Source organism: Mirounga leonina, unplaced genomic scaffold (genome assembly GCF_011800145.1).
Source record: "Mirounga leonina isolate KUSES-001 unplaced genomic scaffold, KU_Mleo_1.0 Mir_150, whole genome shotgun sequence".
NCBI lineage: Eukaryota > Metazoa > Chordata > Mammalia > Carnivora > Phocidae > Mirounga > Mirounga leonina.
This window is the reverse complement of record NW_023270374.1, coordinates 34,308,220-34,333,179: the sequence shown is the minus strand read 5'-3', so window position 1 is coordinate 34,333,179 and position 24,960 is coordinate 34,308,220. Positions and strand designations below refer to the sequence as shown.

General features: G+C 46.3%; 1 protein-coding gene across 3 annotated transcripts in view; it reads right to left on the bottom strand.

The window, feature by feature from the left end:
* Positions 1 to 24,960, bottom strand: part of TOX2 (TOX high mobility group box family member 2) — a 129,257-nt gene that overhangs the window by 45,655 nt on the left and 58,642 nt on the right. For all 3 annotated transcript variants that reach the window (XM_035006355.1, XM_035006353.1, XM_035006354.1), the window contains exon 3: positions 1,244 to 1,489. In XM_035006355.1, coding sequence (XP_034862246.1) covers positions 1,244 to 1,489 — 246 coding nt within the window. The remainder of the gene's footprint in view (positions 1 to 1,243; positions 1,490 to 24,960) is intronic.

The window sequence follows — 24,960 nt, the reverse complement described above, 5'->3', positions numbered from 1 at the left end:
CTCCAGCATGGTCCTCCCTGGAAGACCCAAACTGTCACTCGCCAGAGATGTCAGGGAAGATGTCAGCTACAGTAGCCATCGTGCCTGCTGTGTGGAAATGGGCATGGGACAGGGCCCTATGGCACTACTGGGGTTTCTGGATCCAGCCATACCTGAAACCCCTTGTCCACCCCCAGATATTTCAGTCTTTTTTGCTTAAGCTAGTTTGAGTTTGGTTCCTGTCACTTAGAAATGAACTTAAGAGTTGTGACTAGTATATAATATTATATACAAACAAAAATAACCATAGTTATTCAGGAGAAGTACTAGAATTCCCTTAAGGGATTTTTTCTATTATACCAAAAATCCTCTACTAGTTTTCTACAGCTCTTGATTGTTCAAATCAGCCATTATGCTAAGAAGTCATATATCTCCCTAGCATGGGATTCAGGACCCTTATGATCCAGGTGCTACTAGCTCTTTCACCTCCTTCTCTCTCTCGGGCTCCAGGTCCATTTTCTCCTGCCCTATAAAGAGAATGAACCACATGCTGTCCCCAAGAATGACATGAGCCCTCCTGCCTCTTGCTTTCGTACATGCTGTTCCCCCAACCTGGAAGGTCCTTTCCTGTCCTAGTCTGCCTGCTGATTTTCTACTTATCCCGGAAACTTTAACTCAGCAATCACCCTTCTCCCTGGCAGCTTAAACAAGAAACAAGATACAGTATTTTAAAAATATTATGATTCTATTTATATGAAATGTCCAGAAGAGGCAAATATCTAGAGACAGAAAGTAGATTAGTAGTTACCTAGGGCTGGGGGTTGTGGGGGGTTGAGAATGAGGACTAAGGGGTATAAGATTTCTTTTGGGGGTGATGAAAATGTTCCAAAATGGACTGTGCTGATAGTCACATAACCTTGTGTAAAATCTGTTGAGCTGTACACTTTAAATGGGTGAACTGTATGGTGTGAGAATTGTATCTCAATAAAGCCATTATAAAATAAAAATGAGATTATACTATTAGAAATAACAATAAAATAGATAATTCCAAGATACTATAAACAGAGCTCCAGAAGTTATCTGTGTGAAGACACAAATTACCATCCATGCCCACCCCTCATATTCTGCAGACCCCATGCAAACATCCGAGCCCACACCCTGCACACAAGCAGAGGGTCCTCATCAAAACATTGGCATTCTGCTCCTCTCTCAAGCCCCTTCCCTGCTGGATCCAGCAGAACCATGGGGGGTGACAGGGACTCACCGTGGGCAGCTGGCCCGATAGCAGGTGGCTGTCCTGGGCCAGCATGTTGGACACCATGATGGCTGGGAGGTCCATGGCCTGGTAGGAGTAGGCAGGGAGCAGTCCGTTGGGCGTGAGGCTGTGACACAGCGAGTGGTAGCCAGCTTCGTGGTCCCCCAGGTGCAGGAGGGATGGCTCAGGGAGGTTGGGAGGTGTTATCGGGGGGATCTCATAGTCTTCGTTGCTCTCGCTCTGGCTGTTGTAGGTCTAAAACATCAAAAGGGTATGTTGTTGGGAGTCAGTGCCTTGCAACTGCAGAACATGCTTAATAGGACCAATAAGAGCAACAAAATAGTAACAACTTCTTGACAAAGGAAAGAAGGGATGATTCCCTGGAAGGCAGACAGTCAAGATGACCCTATGACTTGGTCAGATTCTTGCCTCATCTCCAAATGGGTGCTCCCTCCCACTAGAGGGTCTGTATACAAAACCCTGCTCCCTCTGGAGAGTGGGACCCATTCTTGTTCCTGTCTTCTTCATTTTGCCATCAGATCTGGACACTGCAGCCCACCACGAGTCCATCTTCCCACACCCACCCATTTTACAGATGGGAGAATCCAGGTCCAAAAGGAAAGTGGCCCATCCAAGGTTAGTCAGAGTTGGGAATGGAGCTGAAGTATCCTGATTCCCTGCCTGGTGGTCTTCCAAGGCAGTTGGACACCTTTCCCTTGTGTGCCCTGAACACCCAGCCCAACTGGGTTCTCTCCTGGTCTTTCTCATCTCTGTAAATGGTACAAAGACACCTCCAGAAGCATAAGCTAGGAGCCATACTGGACACCTTCCTCTCCAATCCTTGTTTGTTCGTTTTCCCCCTCACTGCACTGATCAGGAAGCTCCGGTACAATGCTGAATAGAAATGGTGAGAGTGGGCAGCCTTGCTTTCTTCCTTAACTTAAAGATCTCAGTGTTTTACCACTAAGTACAATGTCTGCCATAGGTTCTTACAGGTGTTCTGGAACAGCGTGAGGGTATTGCTAGTTTGTCAAGAAGGTGTTTATTTTTCTTTCAGTTGTGCGTAGTTTGTTGTTTTTGTTGTTTTACTTTTATTGGACTCATTTTCCCTGCATCTACTGAAAGCTCAAGCGACTTTGCTCCTTTAATTCAGTTAATATGGTAAATTCTTCACTTGGTTTTTCTAATGTTAAAACAACCTTGCATTTCTTGAATCAGTATCTGTGGGATTTGAATCTAATTCAATGGAAGGCCCACAGCTGGTGCCTGAGATTAACAGAATGGCCAGGAGAGGGACCCAAGGAAGACTCAGTCCCTCCTGATCAAGCTCAACACTTAAGTGGAAACCATGTCCTGGTAGGTCTCAGGTCTGCTGAAAACAATTTCCTCAAGCCTTTTTTTTTTTTCAATCAAGGAATATATAAATATCTAGCATTTATTGAGCATATAGTATGTGCCAGGTACAAGCACTTTACAAACTATTTACTTGCCCAAAGTCACATAGTTAGAAAGAAGCCTCACTCTGGTTACCTCCCTCTTCCTCCAATTTACACTGTCTCCAAAGGAAGACACGTCTTGTCTGTAACAGATCCTGGGAATCTGGGTCCTCATAATCCTTAGAGTAGGGGCCAAGTCATTGCCAAATTGAAGGCTTGGGGACCAAGAAATACGCTTTGGTTCAGCCTTGATATTGATGAGGTTGGCAAATTAACACCTCCTTCTAAACTGTGAAGATCAAAAGCACTTTTTCTTACACAGGACCCCAAACCAACCCTCTTCCTTACCATTTCTTACCTAGAATAATAACCATCATGACTCCTGACCACCCATCGTGCAGGGTGTTTTATATGGGCACCATCTCTAATTCTATTTTTTGTTCCGTAATTTCCTAGGACACATTTCCTACAGAATGTGTCCCTAATACCCCAGGCATGTCTATAATGACCTCCTATATTTCCCTAATTACAAATGTGTGTCTAATATGACCTGGGATGTCTCTCTAATTCCCCAAGTGTGTTCATCCTGGTGTGGGTTATCTCCCTAATTCTCCAGGTTAGTCTACCTTGACATGGATGTCTCCAGGGTTCCCCAGTTGAACAATTTTCCCCCCAGCTTTATTAAGATATAATTGACATATAATTAATCTCTAATTCTTAAAAGAATCCTGTATTTATCCCCATTTGACAGATCAGAAAATCAAGATCTAGAGGCTTCAGCCAGGTTCAACAGTAGGAGGGATCTGGGTCTGATCCACCCCTTTCTCTTGTGACACAGCAACGTCTTCAAGGAGTCTCCAGGCACCAGTCCTCCACGTGAGACTCTGTCCACTGTGCACCCAGTGCCCACCCTCCAAATAAATACATTCTGAACACTCTGTGCTTAAAGACTAGTATGTCTCTACTGGAGAATGGGGGAGGGGGGATAGAGGAAGAGAGAAAGAGTGAGAGAGAGAGAGAGAGAGAGAACCCTCCAAACATCTTAATATGGGCACCCTGGGGGGGATGAAAATGATTTTTCAGGTTGTATTTTGATGCACTTTGGGGCATATATGGGGGTGTTAATGTAATTTTTCCCTTAAGCACATCTCCTCCAAGACAAGGTGTCCACAGGTCAACTGGTATAATATTATAGTTAAGGGTATGAGTGGTATAAGGCTTGGTGAAGGGAGACAGGTATATGGGGGCAGAATGGAGAAGGAGACAGAGTACCCCTGAGTAATCAGAAATGGGTGGAGGAGAGAAAGCACGCTGTGCCCCTCTTGCTCCTCTACACCTGGCACCTGGCTGGTAAAACCCCCACCACGATATGAACCCAACCACCCACCCCTTCTCACCATCACCAAGAGAGCTGAGCCAAGCTCTGGCCAAATTTCACCAGAAATCATGGTCACCAGCTGTGTGATGTCTTCATGCCTCCGGATCCACTCCCTCCTAGCTTATTCATTTCCATGGCGGTTCTACCCAGCCTGTCTTCTCTCCTCATCTCCAACACCCCCTCTGCCCCTTCGCCCAGTGCAGATGACCAATCACCCTCGACTTCCCAGGGAAAACAGAAAATAACCCTAACAGCATCCTGACACCAGAACCACAAACTTGCTCCTGTTTTGACGCCAGAAGAGCCATCCCTCCTTCCTAAAGCCAATCTCCCTGCCCATGTAGGCAATGATCCTCCCCCCTCCCCTTCCTCCTCTGTCCAAGGACCTTGGGCATCCCATGAACCCTTCTTGCTCTTGGCTCTCCGGCCCCCCCCTCCGCTGGACCACTCTCCTCAGCACTGAAACATGCTCACCTCTCTCTGGCCTTGCACACGCCCCCACCCCTCCCCAGCTGCCGCCACCTCCTCCCCAGTCCACACCCATCTTCCTAAAAAGGCTGTCCTCACCTCTCAGCCCCTCACTACACAGCCCACTGGGACCTGCCTCCTCCACCCCCAAGGCCCCCACCACCCAGTCGCCTCCACGGTGCCAGATCCAATCAGCTGTTTTAAAACCACATTTCACTGTCTCCTCAGTGATGTCGGTCCAACTGATCCCTTCCCTTCATCTTGAGAACGCCCCTCCTTTAGTGTCCAGAACCTCATGCTGCCCACTTTCTTGCTCCCCCTTCTCCTTCTCCCATGCCAACTCCTTTTCCTCTACCCAACCTTCCACGCTGGAGATTCTCAGCCTCAGTCCTGACTCTTCTCCTTTCCTGCTCTACACCCTCTCCCCAGTTGGACCTCAGGCTCAGTTGTAATTCCTAGCTAGGAGCCACATTTCCACCTCCAGTCTTGGCACCCATCTGAGCTCCAGATGTGAGCATCTGAACACCTTCCCCGCTCCAATATTCCCACCTGGTGTCTCCCAAGCATCTCAAGGGAAACATGTGCAAAGCTGCAGTCACATTGCCCTTCCCCAACGCTGCACCTGTGTGTCCCTCATCCAGTCCTCCATGCAGTTAATAAAGCCACCAACTTGGGGCTTACCCTCGGTCACCCCTCAAATCCAGTGAAACTCCTCTGAACTATCTTTTAAGCCTACCCATTTCTCTCCATTCCCACCACCACCGCCCTGGTCCAGGCCACACCATCTGCTACCTGGACAACTGCCACAGCCTCTGTCCTGGTCTCCTGTTCTTTTCCCCCGCAATCCATCCCCTTCACGTAGCCAGAGTGGTCTCTAGAAAGATGATCACCTCACCACGCCACTCCCATGCTTACCATGCTTTGATGGCTCCCCACTGTCCTGAGGATAAAGTCCGCAGTCTCAAACATGGCCCTGTCATCCTCACATGGCTGCCCCCCATGACCCTTCTAGCCACAGTGACCTTGCCTGCCTCCAGGCCCTCGCACTGGCTGTTCCCTCTGCGGGAATGCTGTGCTCACCACACATCCTCCCTTCATCTGGCTCATTCCTACTCATCCCTCAGCAATAGGGTGGTTTAGAGGACTTCCCTGATACTCCCTAGAGTGGGTCAGAGCCCATTACACAGCCCCAGGTGGCTCTGCGTTCCCCTCAGAAGCACTCATCGAACGTGTAGTTAACGAACTGCTTGCATAATTATTTGTTTAATGTTTACTGTGAGTTCTGCCAGGACAGCCCTTGTTGGTCCTGTTTCCCAGAACCTGGCACAAAGTAAGAGCTCAAAAATAATTAGCTGAATGGATGATGAGCCAGGCCCCAGGGCAGACGCCATGAGCATACATCTCACTCAGCCTTCGTGGCGGCCCTGGACATGGGTGATATTTGTCCCTGTGGCACAGGAGTGCTGTGTGTGGTCAAGCACCAGAGGGCCTGGGTTTGAATCCTGGCTCCACCACACACTAGGTGTGTGACCTCAGGCACACTCCTAACCTCTCTGTGCCTCAGTTTCCTCATCTGTGAGGAGAAGGTAATAATGGCAGGTGCTACAGGGCGGCTGTAAAGAGTCACCAGATCAATATATGGGGACTGCTCAGGACACTGCCTGGTGCAGAGTCAGCCCCCTCCATGGCGGCTGTCATTGTTGCCCCTGCTGCTCTTGCTCAGTTTCAGAGACGTTAAGGAACTTCCCTAAGAACACACAGCAAGTAGGGGCGCCTGGGTGGCTCAGATGGTTAAGCGTCTGCCTTCGGCTCAGGTCATGATCTCAGGGTCCTGGGATCGAGTCCCGCATCGGGCTCCCTGCTCCTTGGGAGCCTGCTTCTCCCTCTGCCTTTCTCTCTTGCTCTGTCTCTCATGAATTAAAAAAAAAAAAAAAAAAGAACACACAGCAAGTAGACAGCAGCTCATGCACTCGGTACCCTCACTGTGAGCGTTCCGAACTCCTCATATCCCAAGCCTGTGTGCCGTGGGGTGAGGTCTGTCTTGGGCCTATCGGGATGGGCTGGGGGCTGACTGGCTTTAGGTGGGACTCGGCCATGGGCATCATATCATCCCAGAAAGCAGGGTCCCAGGAAGCCTCCCCCAGCTCCCCTGCCCATCCTGCAGCAAGACTCCCCTCCTCACACCCCCCTGTGCAGTTCCCAGTATCACACACACCTCCAATTCTTTTTTATTCTTACTTACTTTTTACTTGTGTCTCCCAACCCCCACCCCCTGATCCCAGGCTCTATGAGGGCAGGGATAAGACTGTCTGGTCACCAGCACCTAGCACAGTGCCTGGCACATAGTAGGTGCTCAGAGTGTGGTGAATGCGCACACAAGACGGGGACTGTGCCAGACTTTAAGTTTAGCACTCACCTAGCTGGATCTGTATCTGTCGCTCCTGACAGATGTAAGTCCTTCAGGCATCTGTGGCTTATGCCTCTCCACCACCGCCTCCCTGCCCGTCCCACCCCGCCCCCCCGCCAGCTCCCAGAGCAGGGGCTGGTGCACAATGCTAAATGACTCACAGGTCCATTCCTTTCGTTTAAAAACCAAAACCTCATCACACTGGAACCAGCCCAACCAACCAGAGCCTTTTGCAAAAATGAGCATCTGTTGTATCAAAATATTGGAATAACACAATTATGACAATTCATTTAAAGAGGCGATTAGCACACTTAAAAATAACTAAACATGCAAACACTACATGCCTCCCTCGAACGCAATCAAATCCTAAATGCACAACACCCGACTACCGCCCCATTCTGCTACTGTTTCTTACCGAGCACCTGCCGCGCGCCGGCCACTGGAGCCGGCTTGCCCACACGCATTCTCCATCAAACCCACGTCAGTTCTGCAAAGAACTCATAGGACTATTGTCTCCATTCTGCAGGTGAAGAAGATGAAGCTGAGGAAGTGGGCATGTCACATAGCTAGGAAGTCTTGGACGGGATTCAAACCCAGGTCTTGTGACTCTGAATCCAGCACTTTCCCACACTGGGTCAGAGGCTTCTTCAAGATTCCTTTCTCACTCCCCCTAAGAGATGGGCTTCCCCGCCTCCACTCTTGCTAAGGTCTTTTCTCCCTTGGGGGCCAGTTATCCTGTGAAAATGTCAGATCACATCACTCCCCTGCTCACCACCCTCTGGCAGTCCCCCTGTCACTCAGAGTAAGAATGGGGCCCTTATAATGGCCTCCTACCCCATGCTGTATGGTCTAGTGCCCCCACTCCCACCTCCGTCTCCCTTACCTCCCAGACATCTCCTGCCATTCTCCCGGTTCACGCCACTCTGGTCATGATTCTGCCTCAGAGCCTTTGCACTGACTGTTTCCACTCTCTGGAACACTCTTCTCTCAAATACTCACACAACTCATTCCTTTGCAGCTCATGTTTACTCGAATATCCCCTTCCCAATGAGTTCTACCCTCACTGCTTGGTTTAAAATCACAAACCACCAGCCATGCTCCATTTTCTGTTTGTTTTTATCACTTTGTGTGTTTATCACCTTCTAACATTCTTCATATTTTATTGATTTATTACCTATCTCACCCCACTAGAATGTCAGCTCCATGAAGGAGGAGATTTTCATCTGTTTTGTTCACTGCTGTATCCCCAGTTTCTTCAACAGTAATGAGTGCTCGAAAAGTAAATGGATGAATGAAGGAATGAACAGATGAACTTCTCATCAAATGCCAGAAGCAAGAGTAGGAAGAAAATGAACAGACTGGCAGACCATGAAGACCCCCCTGCTGGGAGAAGGCTTGTCTTAGCTGGGACCCAAGGGTAGGATAGGTGGTTTCAATCAGTCCAGCGTTCCTCCCTCCCCAGAAGTGGTGCATGAAAAACCATAACTGACTGTCCTTTCGGGGGAGAAGTGGAGGGAGGAAGCATCGAGGCAAATGGCAGGGCCAGGATGTGGAGTTTACCAACACGCAAAGGGGTAGAGCCCCCAACCACGCAGAGGTGGGTTATGAGGCTGCTAGAATCAACTTTGTTCCTCAATTCTTCCATTTGTGCTTCTCTTTCCAAATAACTAAGAAATGGAAATTCATAACAAAGCAATATGGCTGGGGTAGAAGGGGCAGGCAGAAGGACAGACTGACATGCTCTTCGCGCACCAGAAAGGGAAGAATGCTAGGCTGATTCCAACATGTGGCTTGCCCTTTTTGGTCAGGGAAGCCTAAGCCTTCTCCTGGAGTTTCTAGGAGGAAAGGTCTTCATTAAACGTCTAAGGCAATGACTCCTTGAGGCAGGGGAGTAAGCAGGGGCAAAAGGGAGGTCTCTAGGCCTTGAGGAGGGGACAGAGAGGAAGGAATCTAAGAGTATCCAATGGGCCAGAAGCTTGCTGCAGGGATAAGCTTATGTCCTATGAAATTATCAGAACATACTCTTTCACTTACTACAACAAAATAAAATGACAAACGAATCAAAAATTCATCCATAGAAGGTAATACATACATACATATATATTCTTTTAAATAATCCTTTCTGAAACAAATACTCAAAGCTCAAACCTAGAGAATGGTTTGAGAAGGGAGGACCTGGGTGGTTCAGTCTGTTAAGCGTCTGCCTTCGGCTCAGGTCATGATCTTAGTGTCCTGGGATCGAGCCCTGCATCATTCTCCCTCTCCCTCTGCCTGCCACTCCCCCTGCTTGTGCACTCTCTCTCTGTCAAATAAAAAAAATCTTAAAAAAAAAAAAAAGGAAAACAAAGAAGGAGATTCTAGAAAGAGTGGTGAGCTCAGAAACCAACAATTTATATCCATTCAAAATAGCTGTGCCCCAGTAAGGTGACTGCAGGACTTAATGTGACTTTTTCATAAGGACTCCTAAAATAGAAGAGATACAGCATATGATTACAAAAACGATCACAAACTAAAAATCTAGAGGATTTCGGCTACAAGCTGTGTCTTCTGCAAAGAAGGAAATTACAGATGCTGATTAGTTATTTATATTGTAAGGAACATTTGTTTAAATACATTTGTTACAATTTTTAAAATTTACTGAGGTGGAATTCATGTAACATAAAGTTAACCATTTAAAAATTAACACTTTGGGGTGCCTGGGTGGCTCAGAGGTTAAGCGTCTGCCTTCGGCTCAGGTCATGATCTCAGGGTCCTGGGATCGAGTCCCGCATCGGGCTCCCCGCTCAGCGGGGAGTCTGCTTGTCTCCCTCTTCCTCTGCCGCTCCCACTGTTTGTGCTCTCTCTCTCTCTCTCTCAAATAAATAAATAAAATCTTAAAAAATATATTTATTAAAAATAAATTAATCAAAATAAAAATTAACACTTCAATGGCTTTTAATACATTCAGAGTGTTCTGCAACCACCGGTTCTATCTAGTTCCAGAATATTTTCATCACCCCAAAAGGAAACCTCATACCCATTAAGCAGTTTCTATTCTCCCTGGCCCCGCAACCCTTGGTAATCACCAATCTGCATTCTGTCTCTGTGGATTTACCTATTCTGGATAGTTTCATATCAATGGAACCATATAATATATGACCTTTTGTTTCCAGCTTCTTTCACTTAGCATGATGTTTTCAAGGCTCATCCATATTGTAGTGCGTATCAGCACTTTATTCCTTCTTACGGCTCAATAATATTCCATTGTATGTAAATACCACAATTTGTTTATCCATTCATCAATTGGCGGACATTTGGGCTGTTTCCATCTTTTGGCTATTGTGAATAGTGTGCTTTGTATACATATATTTGTTAGAGTCCCTGTTTTCAGTTCTTTTGCACATATAGCGAGGAGTAGAATTGCTGGGTCTATGGTGATTCTATGTCTAACTTTGAGAAACCATCAAACTATTTTTCACAGGGGTTGCACATTTTACATTCCTACCAGCAACGTATGATGGTTTCAAATTCTTCACATCCTCACCACCAACATTTATGTTCCACTACTTTTCTTTATAGCCATCCTAGGGGGTGTGAAATGGTATCTTATTGCAGTTTTGATTTGTATTCCCCTAACGACTAATGATGGTGAACATCTTCTTCATGTGTTTCTTGGCCACTTGCACATCTTGTTTGAAGAAATGCCTATTCAAATCTTTTGCCCATCTTTAAATTAGGTTGTCTTTTTGTTGTTGTATTAGAGTTCTTTACGTATTCTAGATATAGACCCTTATAAGATATGTCCTGCAAATATTTTTCTCCCAATCTGTATATTGTCTTTTCACCTTTCTCACAATGTCCTTCGATGCACACAAGTGTTTAATTGTCATGAAGTCCAATTCATCTATTTTTTCTTCTGTTGCTCATGCTTTTGATGTCATACCTAAGGATCCAAAGCCAAATCCAATGTCATGAAGGCTACCTCTATGTTTTCCCCTAAGATTGTTATGGTTTCAGCTCTGAGGCTTAGGTCATGGGTTCATTTTGACTTAACTTTTGCATATGGCAGGAGATGGAGTCCAACTTCATTATGTTGCACATGGCTATCCAGTTGTCTCAGTACTATTTGATAAAGAGACTATTCTGTCCCCACTGAATGGTCTTGGCACCTTTGTCAAAAATCAATTTGGCTATAGATGTAGGGGTTTATTCCTAGATTCTTTTAATTCTATTCCATTGGTCTGTATACCTATCCTTAGGATAGTACCACACTGTTCTAACTATTGTGGCTAGAATTGTGTGTTGTCCAATTTTGTTCTTCTTTTGTAAGATTTTTTTGTGGCTATTCAGGGTTCCCTGCAATTTCATATGTATTTGAGGATTGGCTATCACATAACTGCGCAAAAAGCCTGGTAGAGATTTGATAGAGAGATTGTACTCAATAATCTGTAGCTTGCTTGCATGATATTGCAATCTTACCAAAATTATGACTTCCAATCCATGAACACAGGATGTCTTTCCCATTTATTTAGATCTTCTTTCATTTCTTTCAGCAATGTTTTGTAGTTTTCAATGTTCAAGTCTTTCACTTGCTTGGCTGAATTTATTTCTACATATTTTCTTCTTTTGGACACTATTATATATGGAATTGTTTTCTTGGTTTCCTTTTGGGATTGTTCATTGCATTGTATATAGGAACACAACTGCTTTTTGTGTGTTGATCTTACACTGAAACTTTCCTGAATTCATTTATTAGCTATTTTTGTTTATAATTTTAAGGGAAAGCAGAAATTCCACACTGTTGGAGGAACCAAAACAAAGGAAAAGAAAATAGAATTGGATCAACCTAACAAAAATCTGAAAAGAAAGAAGTAAAACAGGGTTGAACTATGAAACTTGATAATAAAGAACCTTCAAAAGATGACAGTAGTAATTAAATGTTACTAATCACAATAAATATGAATGATTTTAATACTTTTATTAAAAGATAAAAGATTAATATTTTGGTTAAAATAAATAAATCCAGCACATGACATTTACAATAGGCATGCCCAAAATAAAATGACACAGGAGGTTAAAAATAAACCGATATATCGGCAAATAAAAAGCAGAGGTGACAAAATTAATAACAAATTTGGTTCAATTCAGGGCGAAAGCACTGAAGGAACTAAGAAGAATACTTCAGTTGATAAATGATAACAATCCATGAAGAAGAAACGACATATGTAAACTTTTATGTAGACTGATAAACCATAGGAATATAAAATGTAGAGGACTGTTTAGAAGTACAAAGAAGATTCAACAAAACCATAAAAACAATGACACACTAACACCTCTCTTCAAAAATTGACAAATCCATCCGTAACGTAGAAGAGTTGAAAAACACAATTCACCCTCTTGATTTCTTCCGCTATTTAAAGAACACCCATTCTTTTCAAATGTCCATGGGACACTTAAAAAACATGACCATGTACTAGCTACATAGATGATCTCAAATTTCTCAAAAGGAAGAAATGATATAGACCACACTCTACTATCTAAATGCACAAGCCTAGTTTTTAACAAAAAAACAAAGAAGGTAGAGGAAGAAGGAGCAGAAAAAAAATGGAGGTAGGCAGAGGCTCCTAAAGCCTTGGACACTTTAAGAGCAATCTTCTAAGTAACTTTTGGGTTAAAGAGGCAATTGCCACTGAAATCACAGACAATGAGAACACTACCTGACAAAACCTGTGAGAAGTGAACAATGGAAAATTTGTAACTATTTACCTAAGCGAATTTATTAGAGGCAAGAAAAACAAAGAAAAAAATAAACTCAATACTCAACTCGAGAAGCTAGACACAGAAACAAAATAAACCAAAAGTCAGCAGAAGAAAGAGTAATAAAACAGCTAATGAATTTTAAAAGGCTAACAAATGCGAAGACCACTGACAAGAAAAATAAAAAAAGACAGAACACCCAAAAGGGGATGAAAAATATGTTGATTCTTTGAAAGTCAATGCGTATTCCTTTGTAATATAGGATAAGGCTAATTTTCATCCATGTTTATTATTTCCAGCTTAATTACGTTGTTTAACCCTTCTAAATAACATTAGTGTTCTTTTTCTGATTGATCCTTGGTTTATGAGAGAGGTAAAAAATGTCTACCATGATTGTGATTTGATTCATTTCTTCTCATATCTCTGTTCATTTTTGCTTCGTCTGTCTCAGAGCTATGTCATTAAGTATTTACAAATTAATGATATCTTCCTGGGGAAGCATACCTTTCACAATTTGATGGTTTCCTGCTTTATCCAGTTCATGTTTCCTGAAGGTTCTCAGACTGACATTTGGACTCCACTTCCATCACCCACCCCAACGCTGTGTGAGAGACAGGGGAACCAGAGGAGTAGAGGAGCCCCACCTTCGAGCCCAGTAAGAAAGGCCCAGTGGCACAGCTGGTTGGGACTCAGGGTGCAGCACAAGACAGGAGGTGGCACTGCCTCCCTCCCTGGGGAAGCCCAGTGAGCAAGAGCTCTCAGGGGGCCTCAGCTTGTGTCCCCAGAGTTGAGAGGCTCAGGAGGACACTGGCGCTGGCAGGTTTGGGGGAGATGGGAGGATAGCTGGAGCTGCCTGAACTGGCAGGACCAGGAGAGAGTGAGAGAATAGAAGAGAGAGACAGAGAGAGAGAGAAAACAATCTGCATGTGCTTGGTTTGGCAAGGCAAAGATGCGTGAGCGATCCTGGGGAGCAAGTGAAAGCTAAGGAAGGCAGTCAGCTGAAGGTATCTAAAAGGGTCCCACCCAAGACGGTGGCCTAGGAGGGCACGGAGGCCTCGGCGGCAGGAATTCCATCCACAGGTAGACTAGCTGTGGAGCAGGCCGTAACAGGTGAGCTGCGGCCTGAATCCGAGCTCAGGTGCCTCATGGAAAAGAACCAGTATGTAAAAAATTTGCTAAATCAGGGGGCACAGAAGATGGTAGGACATCAGTCAGCAAGAGGTTCTGACCCTACTCCTTTAACCTCACCTCACCTCACCCTGCCCAACCCTAGGGTCTCCAGCAGCAGCAGAGGAAATGGGGGTGGACAGAGGTGACAGACTGCCCTCATCCCCACTGCCGGCCCCCAAGGCCATAGCCGGGAGGAAGGATTTCTTGTAGAAATCCAGGCTGCTGAATAAATAACCCGAGGGACAGCACAGTACCTTATGTTGACACAGGACTTCGGGGTTCCAGATGCTTTTATGTATTTCAAATATTTTTCCCCAAAAAGGCTTCCCGTTTCTTGGAATACATAATCAGGGAGTACTGGGGTTGTTTTTTTTTCTTTTTTGTTTTGTTTTTTTGATCTGCAGACAGAATATTGGCCTTGGAATTAGTCTGACCTGGGGGAATTCCAGTGCCGCCACTTACACACTAAGGGATCTCTGGCAGTTCATCCAAACTGTCTACTCCTGAGTGTCCTTATCTGTGAAACCCCACCTAACAGCTGAGAGAATTATGCAAGGAAACAGATGTGAAAATACACGAACAGAAAATCAACACGACCCCCTCCCCCATGCCCAGGGAGGGGAAAGAAGACGTCAGGTGGTAAAGCAAAACAAGTGTTCAATATCTTTTCCACTGTACAGATGAAGAAACTGAGGTCCAAAATGGCAAAATGACTTACCCAGGGTCACTCAGGTAGCATTTACGGGAACAAGGACAAGATGCCCTATCCGGAGCCAACGCATGTTCTACCACCATCCGCACCCTCCCAGCACACACATTAACCCTGATTAGCCCGGGGCAGTCCCAGTTTATGCCTCAGGTCCCAGGGTACTACTCAGGGTAGTTTTTCATAACCTCTTTTACTCTAAAATCATCCTGGTCGGGACAGTAAATGATACAGCCGCCTTACCATCCTCCCATTTTCGCAAGTAAAATCCACACCCTGTGAGAACACCTCAGTGAAAAGACTATCATTCAATTCAGTGTTTCCTGGCTCTGTTTTCAAAACAAGGGAACAAGGAAAATGGTACCTTATCCAAACCTGAAATCCCATCGCTGTAACTGATTACGTGTACAGCGATTTTATGAATTCAGTGGGGAATGAAATGCAATTTTGTCAGGCTTGTCTGTGTCCATAATGACCAAGTCAAATTAATCATCCTGGATAACACCCCTGTGTCGTCCGCCCCCGAGATGTGTAATAGAATCTTTCTGATTCATGTCTCACAGTATATCAGAGCTGGAGTATGGCTGCACTTCTGAAAATCAGTACAATTATGCCTTCTTGTTGGGCTATCATTTTCCCTGGACTCAAAATGCTTCTTCAAAACAAACAAACAAACAAATAAAAGCTCACACCATATGTAAACAAAATGGAAATGAAAAAGCCATATAGCTAAAGTTAAATGTGGATTCTGGAGGAATGGGAGGAATGCAATACCATTTGAAGCCTTTCTTTACTGGCAGAGTTCCCAAGCCCCAGCCACAGGGGTGGAGGAGGGAGTGTAGACACGCCCTGCTGGTGGTCTGGACCCTGAAAAGCCTAGATAATAGCAGCCGGAGGTACCACAGTGGGACCAGGGCCACCAGTCACATTAGCCGTGAGTTTTGTTTACTGAAACTATGCCTGGGAACAAACGTGATGATTATCCCCATGCGTTTTTGCTTGGGAAATTCTCTGTCACTCTAAGGTTCAGGTAGCTTTCTGGACTGATACACCTGGGGGTCGGGCAGTGTTTCTGGAAAAATGAGCCACGAGTGATGGAGTTCCCTTCCCCTTTAGGAGGAAACAATCCCAGCAAGTAGCAAAGCTGAGGATAACCTGGGGCCACAGCATTCCAGTGAGAGGGGGTGACCTGAGCACCGGGCACCACCCCATTTTACAGATAAGGAGGTCCACTTTTCCAATAAGTGGCAGAGTTTTGTTTATTTTAATAACATATCTCTTATAATCACATGTCCAACTGCCTCTTTGACACCTTCCCTTGGGTATGCTAGAGGGGAGGTCAGCAAACTTTTTCTGCAAAGGTACAGATAATAAATCTTTTTGGCTGGTGGGTCATACAGTCTCTGTCACTATTCAACTCTGTTGCTGTAGCATGGAAGTAGCCACAAGACGGTATTTAAACGAACAAATACAGCTGTGTTCCACTTTATTTACAAACAACAAGTGAAGCACCAACTGTGGCCTATGGGCCATGGTTTGCTGGGCCCTGTCCTAGAGGTGGTTCTTCTTCGAACCAATCAAACTTCTCCCATCTAACGCACAACATCCGTGACTTTAAAAACAATACGTATTGCCTATTCCCTTCACCAGAATGCAAATTCCGCTGTTTGGTCACTGATTATCCCAAGACCAAGAAGACTGCCTTGCCCATAGTAGGCCCTCAATAAACATTTGCTGAATGAACCAATACATGAATGAATGCGAATCGGGGGACTGGCCTCTGTGTTCACACTTGTATTTCTAGCACCTAGAACATTGCCTGACACAAGGTAGCTAGCTCCTCGGTAAATATTGCTTTGAATGCATGCATGCATGAAAGAATTTACCGATGGCCTGCTGTTATATATACAGGGCTGGGCTCTTCACCACCTTCCCCGTAAGCTCCAAGAAGTCAGCAAACGTCTGAAGTGGCCTTTCCCTTAGAAATGCTTCTCAGGATGAAATAATTCTCACCTCACCCGTGAGGGTCTCCCGGTTCCCTGTTCTCATCTTAGAAATAATCTTCCTATGAAGGTGCTAGAGTCCTAGCTCTGCCCCAGATAGGCTGTGTGACCTTGGGAAAGTCACTGCCCCATTTTAGCCCTGAGTTACACCACATGTGAAAAGAGGGAGTTGGATCAAGGGATTTTTAAACCCAAATTTAATCCATGTATGTACCACGGGCTTGCAGGTACACAGGCGGACATGAGGCAGTACTAATTTTAAAAGCATTTTAAAATGATGAGTAGGCTCTCTGGTTGTTTCCATGTTAAAATAGCTTCTGGGGGGAAAAAAAAACTCTGTCTATTTGCAGTCTTTTTTCTTTTCTATCTCTACCTTTTGAAAACTATAGAAGTGGCATCATCTAAAAATGTGCCAAGCCAGCTGAGATGCCCAAGTCCTCAGAGCCTGGCCTTTGTGAGTGCTCTGAGGTCCCGTGACATACAGCTAAGTAGGTAAGTCCCCCAGTCCATGCTGCTCCAGGGACACTGCCCTGCTCAGACCCTTCCAAGGCTCACTGCCTTCAGAGTAGGGTCCCAGTATCTGTCTAGCGCATGACACCTCCTGGACCAGATCCTGCAACATCACCTAACACCAGGCACAATGAGCCCACTGCACTGCACTGCTCCCCCATCCCCGCCCAGACAACGCATACTCTGCTATCATCAGGCCCCTGGATGTGCTAGACCCTCTGCTTGGGACACTGTCCCCCCAGGTGACACCTGCTCATGCTCAGGATCACCACAACACCCTTGTGCCTTCCCAGGTGGTAGGACCAAGGACTGGGCTCAGCACTCTAAGTCTACTCAGAGCAGAAGGGAGCAAAGCCTCCTCCTATAGCCTAGACCCCATGCTCCTGTTAATATGTCCCAAAGCCCCAACAGGAAATTGCAACCCAGAGCTCATCCACTCCCCTAAGGCTTATTGAGTGACCTCTGGGAGTCAAGTTTGTGCATCCTGCTTCTCTGCACTTTTGTTCAAATAATAATAATAACAGCAAGAATTTATATAGTGCTTACAATGTGCTAAATGCATCCCTGTTCTTTGGACTTTTCATATATGAATTTATTAGTCTTTACAATAACTCTATGAGGCAGGTGCTATTATTATATCCATTTCACAGGAGAAGAAACAGAAGCACTGAGGTGAAATTCGATGGAAGTCATGCAGCTAGGAAGGGATAGAGCCAGGTTCCAACTCAGATGTCACACTCGAGATCTGAATTCCAACAACCACCCATGAGCTCGGGAGCAAATCTCCCTTCAGCTGAGCCTTCAGGTGAGGCTACAGTGCTGATCACCACACGGACTGCAGCCTCGTGAGAGGTCTTGAGCAGAGGCACCCAGTGAAGCCAAACCTGGGTGTCTGACCCTCAGGAACTACAAGATGATTCATATGTGTTGTTTTTACATTTAAAAGTTTAGTTCATGAATTGGCACCCTTAATGACCATGTGATTCTGCCTCTATAAACAGTCAGGACTGGGCGCCCTTACGAGCAATACTGAGCCTCTGTGTTGACTGTGTTTCCACAGGCAGCTCCTGGCTGCCCCCCTCTCCCGTCCTCTCATTGCTCCCAGGGTGGACATGTACCTGCACTCCACCCACCTTATGAACCCCAATTCCTCTTAATGCTTGGGGAAGGCAGTGTACCTCAGGCCACGCTTCTTAATCTGTAACGTGCACACAAATCATCTGCGGAACTTGTGAAAATGCAGGTTCTGATTTAGGAGGTTGGGGTGGGACTCGGGATGCTGCATTTCCAACAAGCTCCAGGTGAGGCCACTGGTCTGTGGGCACCCTGTGGACAGCAAAATCTTAGGCATTAAAAGCATAGACTTGGATCAAGACAGACCATGGTTCAAATTCCAATTCTGTCACATCCCAGCTAGAAGTCCCTAACCTCTGAGAGGTGGAAAGACCTACCCAAGGTCACATAATAAATGACAGTTACCTGGAGCCCCAAACAGAACCCTGTGTTCTGACTTCCAGTCCAGAGTCTTAAAACTGCAGCTAAACCTACCCTCCTGAGCTCTGGGCCTGGACATGTTTGTCTGGGTGTGTGTGTGTGTGCATATCCCTATACACGTCTACACATGTGAATGGATATGTCTGCAGACATGCACCAATGTGTGCGTCAACGTGTCTAAACATCAGCACGTGTGCCCGTGGATTTGTGAGAGCTGTCCCTTCATTCATTCCCTCCCTCACTCCCTCAGCTCCTACTCTGGACCAGGTCCTTGTTCCCAGGACACCAACAGTCTAGGAGGGAGGCAGCCATCAAACAAACACAAATAAAAATCTAATTTGTGTGTGTGTGTGTGTGTGTTGTTCATAACAGCCACAAGAACTGGATACTATCATTACCTCCATTTCACTGAGGAAACTGAGGCACCGGGAGGTTAAGTGGCTTGCTCAGAGTCACAAAGTGATGCTTAATACGTGAAAAGGTGTACGTCAGCGAGCGTGCCTATGTGAGCGCGATGTGCACATTTGTATTTGTGCGTGACCGTGTGTGCGTCCAAGCATGTATCTGTGCATGCGCCCAGACATCTTCAAATGCTCCACAGACAAGATTTCCTGGCACCACAACACAGCATCACAAAAACACACACATGCGCACACACTTCCTTTTTTCAGGTGTTCATATCTTCAATCATTTCCTAAAGCTCTGTCCGCAGAGAAATACGAGTGAAGATCGGGGTCCGCAGAGCTGAGCCGATCCGGGGAAGCCCATACCACCTGTTGCCCTGGCGCGAGCCACGGCTGGAGCAATTTCACAGTTCATCATCCGTTAGGAGGCGAAAATAGTCCTTCCCTTCCCAGCAAGTTAAATAAATTGCCCAGGCTATGAAGGGCTAGTCTGCCCACACCCCTACTGGGAACACATGACACAAGACATCTGACTAGGTCCCCTTCCCCATCTTGCCACGTCTCTAAAAATGGACACATCTGTGCAAATACCTTGAAAATCTTTTTTTACTCTTTATTGCAGCATAAGGTAACCAACAGAAAGTACGCAAGTCATAAGTATACAGCTCAAGGATGAACCCTCACAAAGCGAATAGACTCATGGAAACAGCACCTAAATAAAGAGAGAAAAAACCATACCAGCACCTCCAAAGCCCCTCATGACTCCTCATGACCCAGGCCCCAACCAGGGCAACCACAACTCAGATTTTTTATCAGATTTTTAATAGATTAGTTTTGCCTGTTCATGTGCTTTAAGTACATGGAATCATCCAGAATGTTCTGTTTGGGGGCCTGGCTTCTTCCCCTCACTCTGGGGTTTGTGAGAGCCTGCGTTGATACATCACTCCTTCTCGTTGCTGCATACTATTCCATGGTGTCAGAATATCCTGCCATCGTTCATCGGTCTACCGTGGATGGGCATTTGGATCGCTCCCAGTTTTGTGCGTTTATGAAAAGGGCCACTATGAACATTCTTACAGGTGTCTTTTGGTGAACAGATGAATGCATTTCTGTTGAGTGAACACCTAGTAGCTTGATGACGGGGTCACAGAGCTTTAGATGCTGAGAAATGGTTTTCCGAAGTGGTTGTTCCAATTTACACAACGTATGAAGACATTCTGGCTAAGTTGGTTCCTCCACATTCTGGCTAACTCGGTATTTCCTGTCTTTCCCATTTTCTAATTTGGTGGCATGGAGGAAGTATTTAATAAATTTCAAAATGCCTCTTCATCCCTTCTGCCATCCGGCTCGCATTGCTGTCTCTGGTGACTGTTTATGAAGGCCAGCAGCAAGCTTAGAGCTGCCCATTTATGTCTCACACGACACCACCTCTAGCCACAAGCCATCCATCCCTGAGAGCCATCCCAGCCCGGTAAACAGCCAAAAGTAGCCCAGATCAGCTTCCAAGGCCTGTGCTGTTACAGAGAACTCTAAGGTTTTCTCAAGGGGACTTCCAAAGACCATCCCACCTCACAAAGCAAAGGCAGACTTCCGCAAGGCCCTCCTTTCCCATCTCCAAAGCCAACAGTCGTTCACATGGCCCACCTCCCCGTCCTCGCCCCACCTGACCCAGCTCCACTCGAGGCCATGCTCCCCAGCGACCCCAGGCTCCTGTGAGCCACCCTCCCAACAGCTCAGTGGCCCTGGGTGGTGGTTCAGACTGTGCCAGCAGGCAAACAGGTGCATCTCGGGGGCCCACGGTGCTGGCCTGAGGTGAGATTTCTGTTTCTGTTTACCTGAAGCACAAACCTCATCTTATTCATTCCACCCCAGTCCTAGGTAACAAGCATTCACAGAATAGAGCTACCGAACATTCTCCTAGCTCCTTTCCTGTCTTGCTTTTCTTCTCCGACTTGTAAATTCTAAAAACAACAACAAAAACTTTACCAAGCTCCTATCATAACCAGCCCTGGCCAAGCTGGTTACCTCATATCCACTTAACCAGTCCTCTCAACTAGCCTACACCCACTTAACTAATCTAACTACACTAAGCTACTTAATGAAGCTACACCCACTTCTGGCTTAACCTGCCAGGAAGGTAGTAATAGTCCCATTTGACAGAGGTAGAAATCGCCGCCACGAGAGGGTGAGTAATTGGGTCAAGGTCATATAGCAAGAACAAGGCAGAAGTAGGTAGGGGTCCCACGGACCACAGACCTGCCGCTGACTCCCACCTGGTCGCTTGTGCTTCACACTCTCCCAGGGGCTGGCAGGCCCGGCAGGGGCGACCACCTCATGCCTGGACCTTTGTTCCCCACCAGAGCCATGGGCTCTGAGTATCTGAGAGACAGAGAAATGGGCTGTCTGGGCCCCATGAAGGCGTTTTAATGTTAGTGTGAAGGAAGGAGGCCTGACAGCCCCCACCGTTCCCCGGAGCATTCGGCTGGAGGTGCGTCTAGTGGAGGGGGCTGGGAGGGGTTTGCCCATCTTCTGCGAGCTGGCAATTGGCAGGAGGCATTTTCTACTATTTTTGTTATTTGAGGGGGAACATTTCTTGGCACACTTTAAAAACAAGATAGTTCCAATATCATCTTTTCAATTTCAATTCTTCACACAATTTGATTTGCATCAGATAAAACAGCTGACTGTGGGGCGCCTGGGTGGCTCAGTCGGTCAAGCTTCGGACTCTTGGTTTCGGCTCAGGTCATGATCTCCTGGTTGTGAGATCAAGCCCCGCGTCAGGCTCCATGCTCAGCGAGGAGTCTGCTTCAGATTCTCTCTCCCTCTGCCTCCCGCAGAGGCAGAGGGAGAAGCAGGCTCCCTGCAGAGCAGGGGGAGTCCAATGTGGGATTCGATCGCAGGACCCCAGGATCGTGACCTGAACCGAAGGCAGTCACTTAACCAACTGAGCCACCCAGGCGCCCAAAATCTTTTAAAAAAAAAAAAGCTGACTGGCCTCCCTTTGCTGGTATTTCTGATGCCTCATTGACTCCTGTGCCCATCATGTCCTGGGTGGATGACCTTGGGCCAGTTGTTTTATGTTCCTGAAAATCAGTTTTTTCATCTGTAAAATGTATACTTTAATAGCACCTCACATAACTTTGACATTTGCCATGTACCAAAACTTAGGATATAAATGTATCTTATTTACTTCTCCCTGCATCACTTTGAGGACCTTTTAAAGACAAAATTGAGGTTTGAGAAAGCTTGTTCACTTGTCCAAGGTCACCCAGTCATGATACACAAAGACCATAATTTGAGGGGCCCCTGGGTGGCACAGTCGCTTAAGCATCCGACTCAGGTTTCAGCTCAGGTAGTGATCTCAAGGTTGTAAGATTGAGCCCCACGTCAGGCTCCACACTCAGTGGGGAGTCTGTTTAAGACTCTCTCTCCCTCTCCTTCTGCCCCCCCCCCCCAGAGTGCGTGTGCACTCTCTCTCTCTCAAATAAATAAATCTTAAAAACAAAAACAAAAACCCAAAGACCATAATTTGAGCCCAGGTCTGTCTTCTCATATCATTACCCTTATTACCCAACCGACCACTGGCATCTCTTTACTGTCACCAGTGGTGGGCTAGAACCTCACTCAGAGTCACTGACCTCCATCTCTAAGGCCCCCTCAGCACTGGGGCAACTCAGCTATGTGGGGGAGGTGAGTCTCTGGCATGTTGGACAGACCACTGTCTTTCCTAGAGACTCAGGCGGGGGCGGGGGGGGGGGATGAAACCAACCCCTTGGCCACAGATTATAACCTAGAAGGTCTCTCAGAGACACCGATTCAGCCCCCATTCACAGATGCAAAAAAAACCAAAAAACACACAGGGCTCAGAGAAGGCAAATGACCTACCTAAGGGTACACGGTGAAGGAGGCTGAAAAGGGCCAGACCCAGGCTCACAACCCTCCAAACGCTAAGGACTCAGCACCATTTTGGAAAGGTCCCACATCTGGCTTCATTTCTACTTCTTGATGCTAGCTTTCATGTAGCAATGAACAAATGTGTTAAAGCGGACGGCTCTCCCACACCCCCTGGGCAAAGACCCAGGCCCTGTCGAATCTGCTGAGTTCAAGGTGGCTGAGAGTGGGAGAGGGGTGCTGTTGTAAAGAAAATCCTTGCAATTACATTTCCAACCCACTGCTGTCCCCTCCCCCAACCCATAAACTTCCTGCATCATCTTCATTGTTTCCATCCCATTTAGAGAGAGGGAACGTTTCCAGGGATTCAATTTCTCTCATAATAGTTGGAAGGAAACAAAGCTATATGCTGTAAACATTTGCTGCATTGTATGGAAAAGATCTTTACCACAGGGGAGGTGGAGCAAATGCAGACCACGATCCCCCACCCCCAAATCCATCCCCCCTAACGCCTCCATGCCTGCACCCTTGAACATTTAAACATCTCACAGCCAGGAACATAGAGCTTTAACGTGAATATATTTTTAGCCACTGGAATGCAAAATGAAGATCTGTGAGGTGTAAGTACCAACTCCTTCTCAGCAGTTTTCTCTCAATGAAAACAAGAGAGGCTCGTCCATTTTTCTAAGCACGTGTGTAAGACTGATGAGGGAAAGCTCATTAGTTCCGTCTGACATATACTCAATTCTCTCCATACACATAGGATGGGTTTTTTTTTCCCTCCTTGCATTTTATTCTCCAGCTGTGAAATGATATTAAATTTCATCAGATTTGAACAAAATCTATGGTCTTGAAACAGTTTCCTTCAAGGCTCCCTCATATTTATTCAGAATTCATGAATCATGTTCGGATAACACAACCATAATTATTTTTAAAGTGTGATGTTTGTGGCTTTAATAGGAAATGCTTGCAAAAGGCCTTTTCTCTTTGATTGTTGGTAATCTTAGCAGTAATCACTGCCATTCCCTTCCAGGCACCACGGCCAGCGAAACACAATTTCATTTTAATATGAACCGCGAGCTCTTCACCCAGGTTTTAATTAAAGCAATAAAAGCTGTGTCGTCCCTGCCCTTTGCGATGTACACAGACTTAGAGGCCAGAGTTACTAAGCCCAGAATCTTTGGTTGCAGCAAGAACAGGAGGGCCTCCTGTCTCCCGGCGCATTTAACTGTTTATGCATTTATCCCCAGTGCACCGTTTGTTTGTTTCATAAAGACTCAACCACCTCTCTCTCTCTCTGCTCTGCAGTTTTCTCATCTGTAAGATGGAACAACAACAGTACTTACCTGATAGGGTTCATGGGAAACATTTAGCTCCAGTGTCTGAGCCCAAGGAAGTGCACTGTGGATGTCCATTATCATCAGTATCTAGGCTGGGAAAATCCAACAGATCATCTACCCTCATAATTCACATGAGGAATAGGCTGGGATAGATACCAACCCAGGTGAAGGAAATGGAGCAGACAGAACCTGGAACTCAGAACTCTGGGCTTTTCCCCACTCTGGGCATCCTACACGGTCCCTTGCTGGAAGGAAGCTGCATCTTCAAGGCACGAGGACAGTGCCCGGGAACTGCAGGTGTGACTCTGACCAGCTCTGGCCTTCTGGGTTCCTGGTTATACCATCCACACACCCTAGGACAGTGCTTGAACCAATGGTAAGAGAAATGGACCAGGCATCCCTGGGGATCTATGAAGGAAGGTCGCTGCACACTCACAGTGTTGTGCAGACCCCACAGCAAGAATCTGCTTAACTCCAAGTCCTTGATGCCTGTGCATGACAGGTGTGGTGTGAGGCACTGAGAGGGAATTGTGTAGTATGGGAATCTTGGCCTTTATGATATCACTCCCCAGCACACGTTCCACTGCTACATTAGCAAGGGACACAAAAACACTGGACCCTGCTCACACCTGGCAGGGCTGCTAGTTGGTGGTGCTGACCATGCTCTGCAGGCCCTAGGGTTCCCCAAGGAGCACCTCAAAAGTGAGCCCCCTGAACCTCTCCCCTCGCAAATAGCCCCTGGTCCCACTGGGATTCCTACTCTAAGAAGAAAAAAGTCCTTAT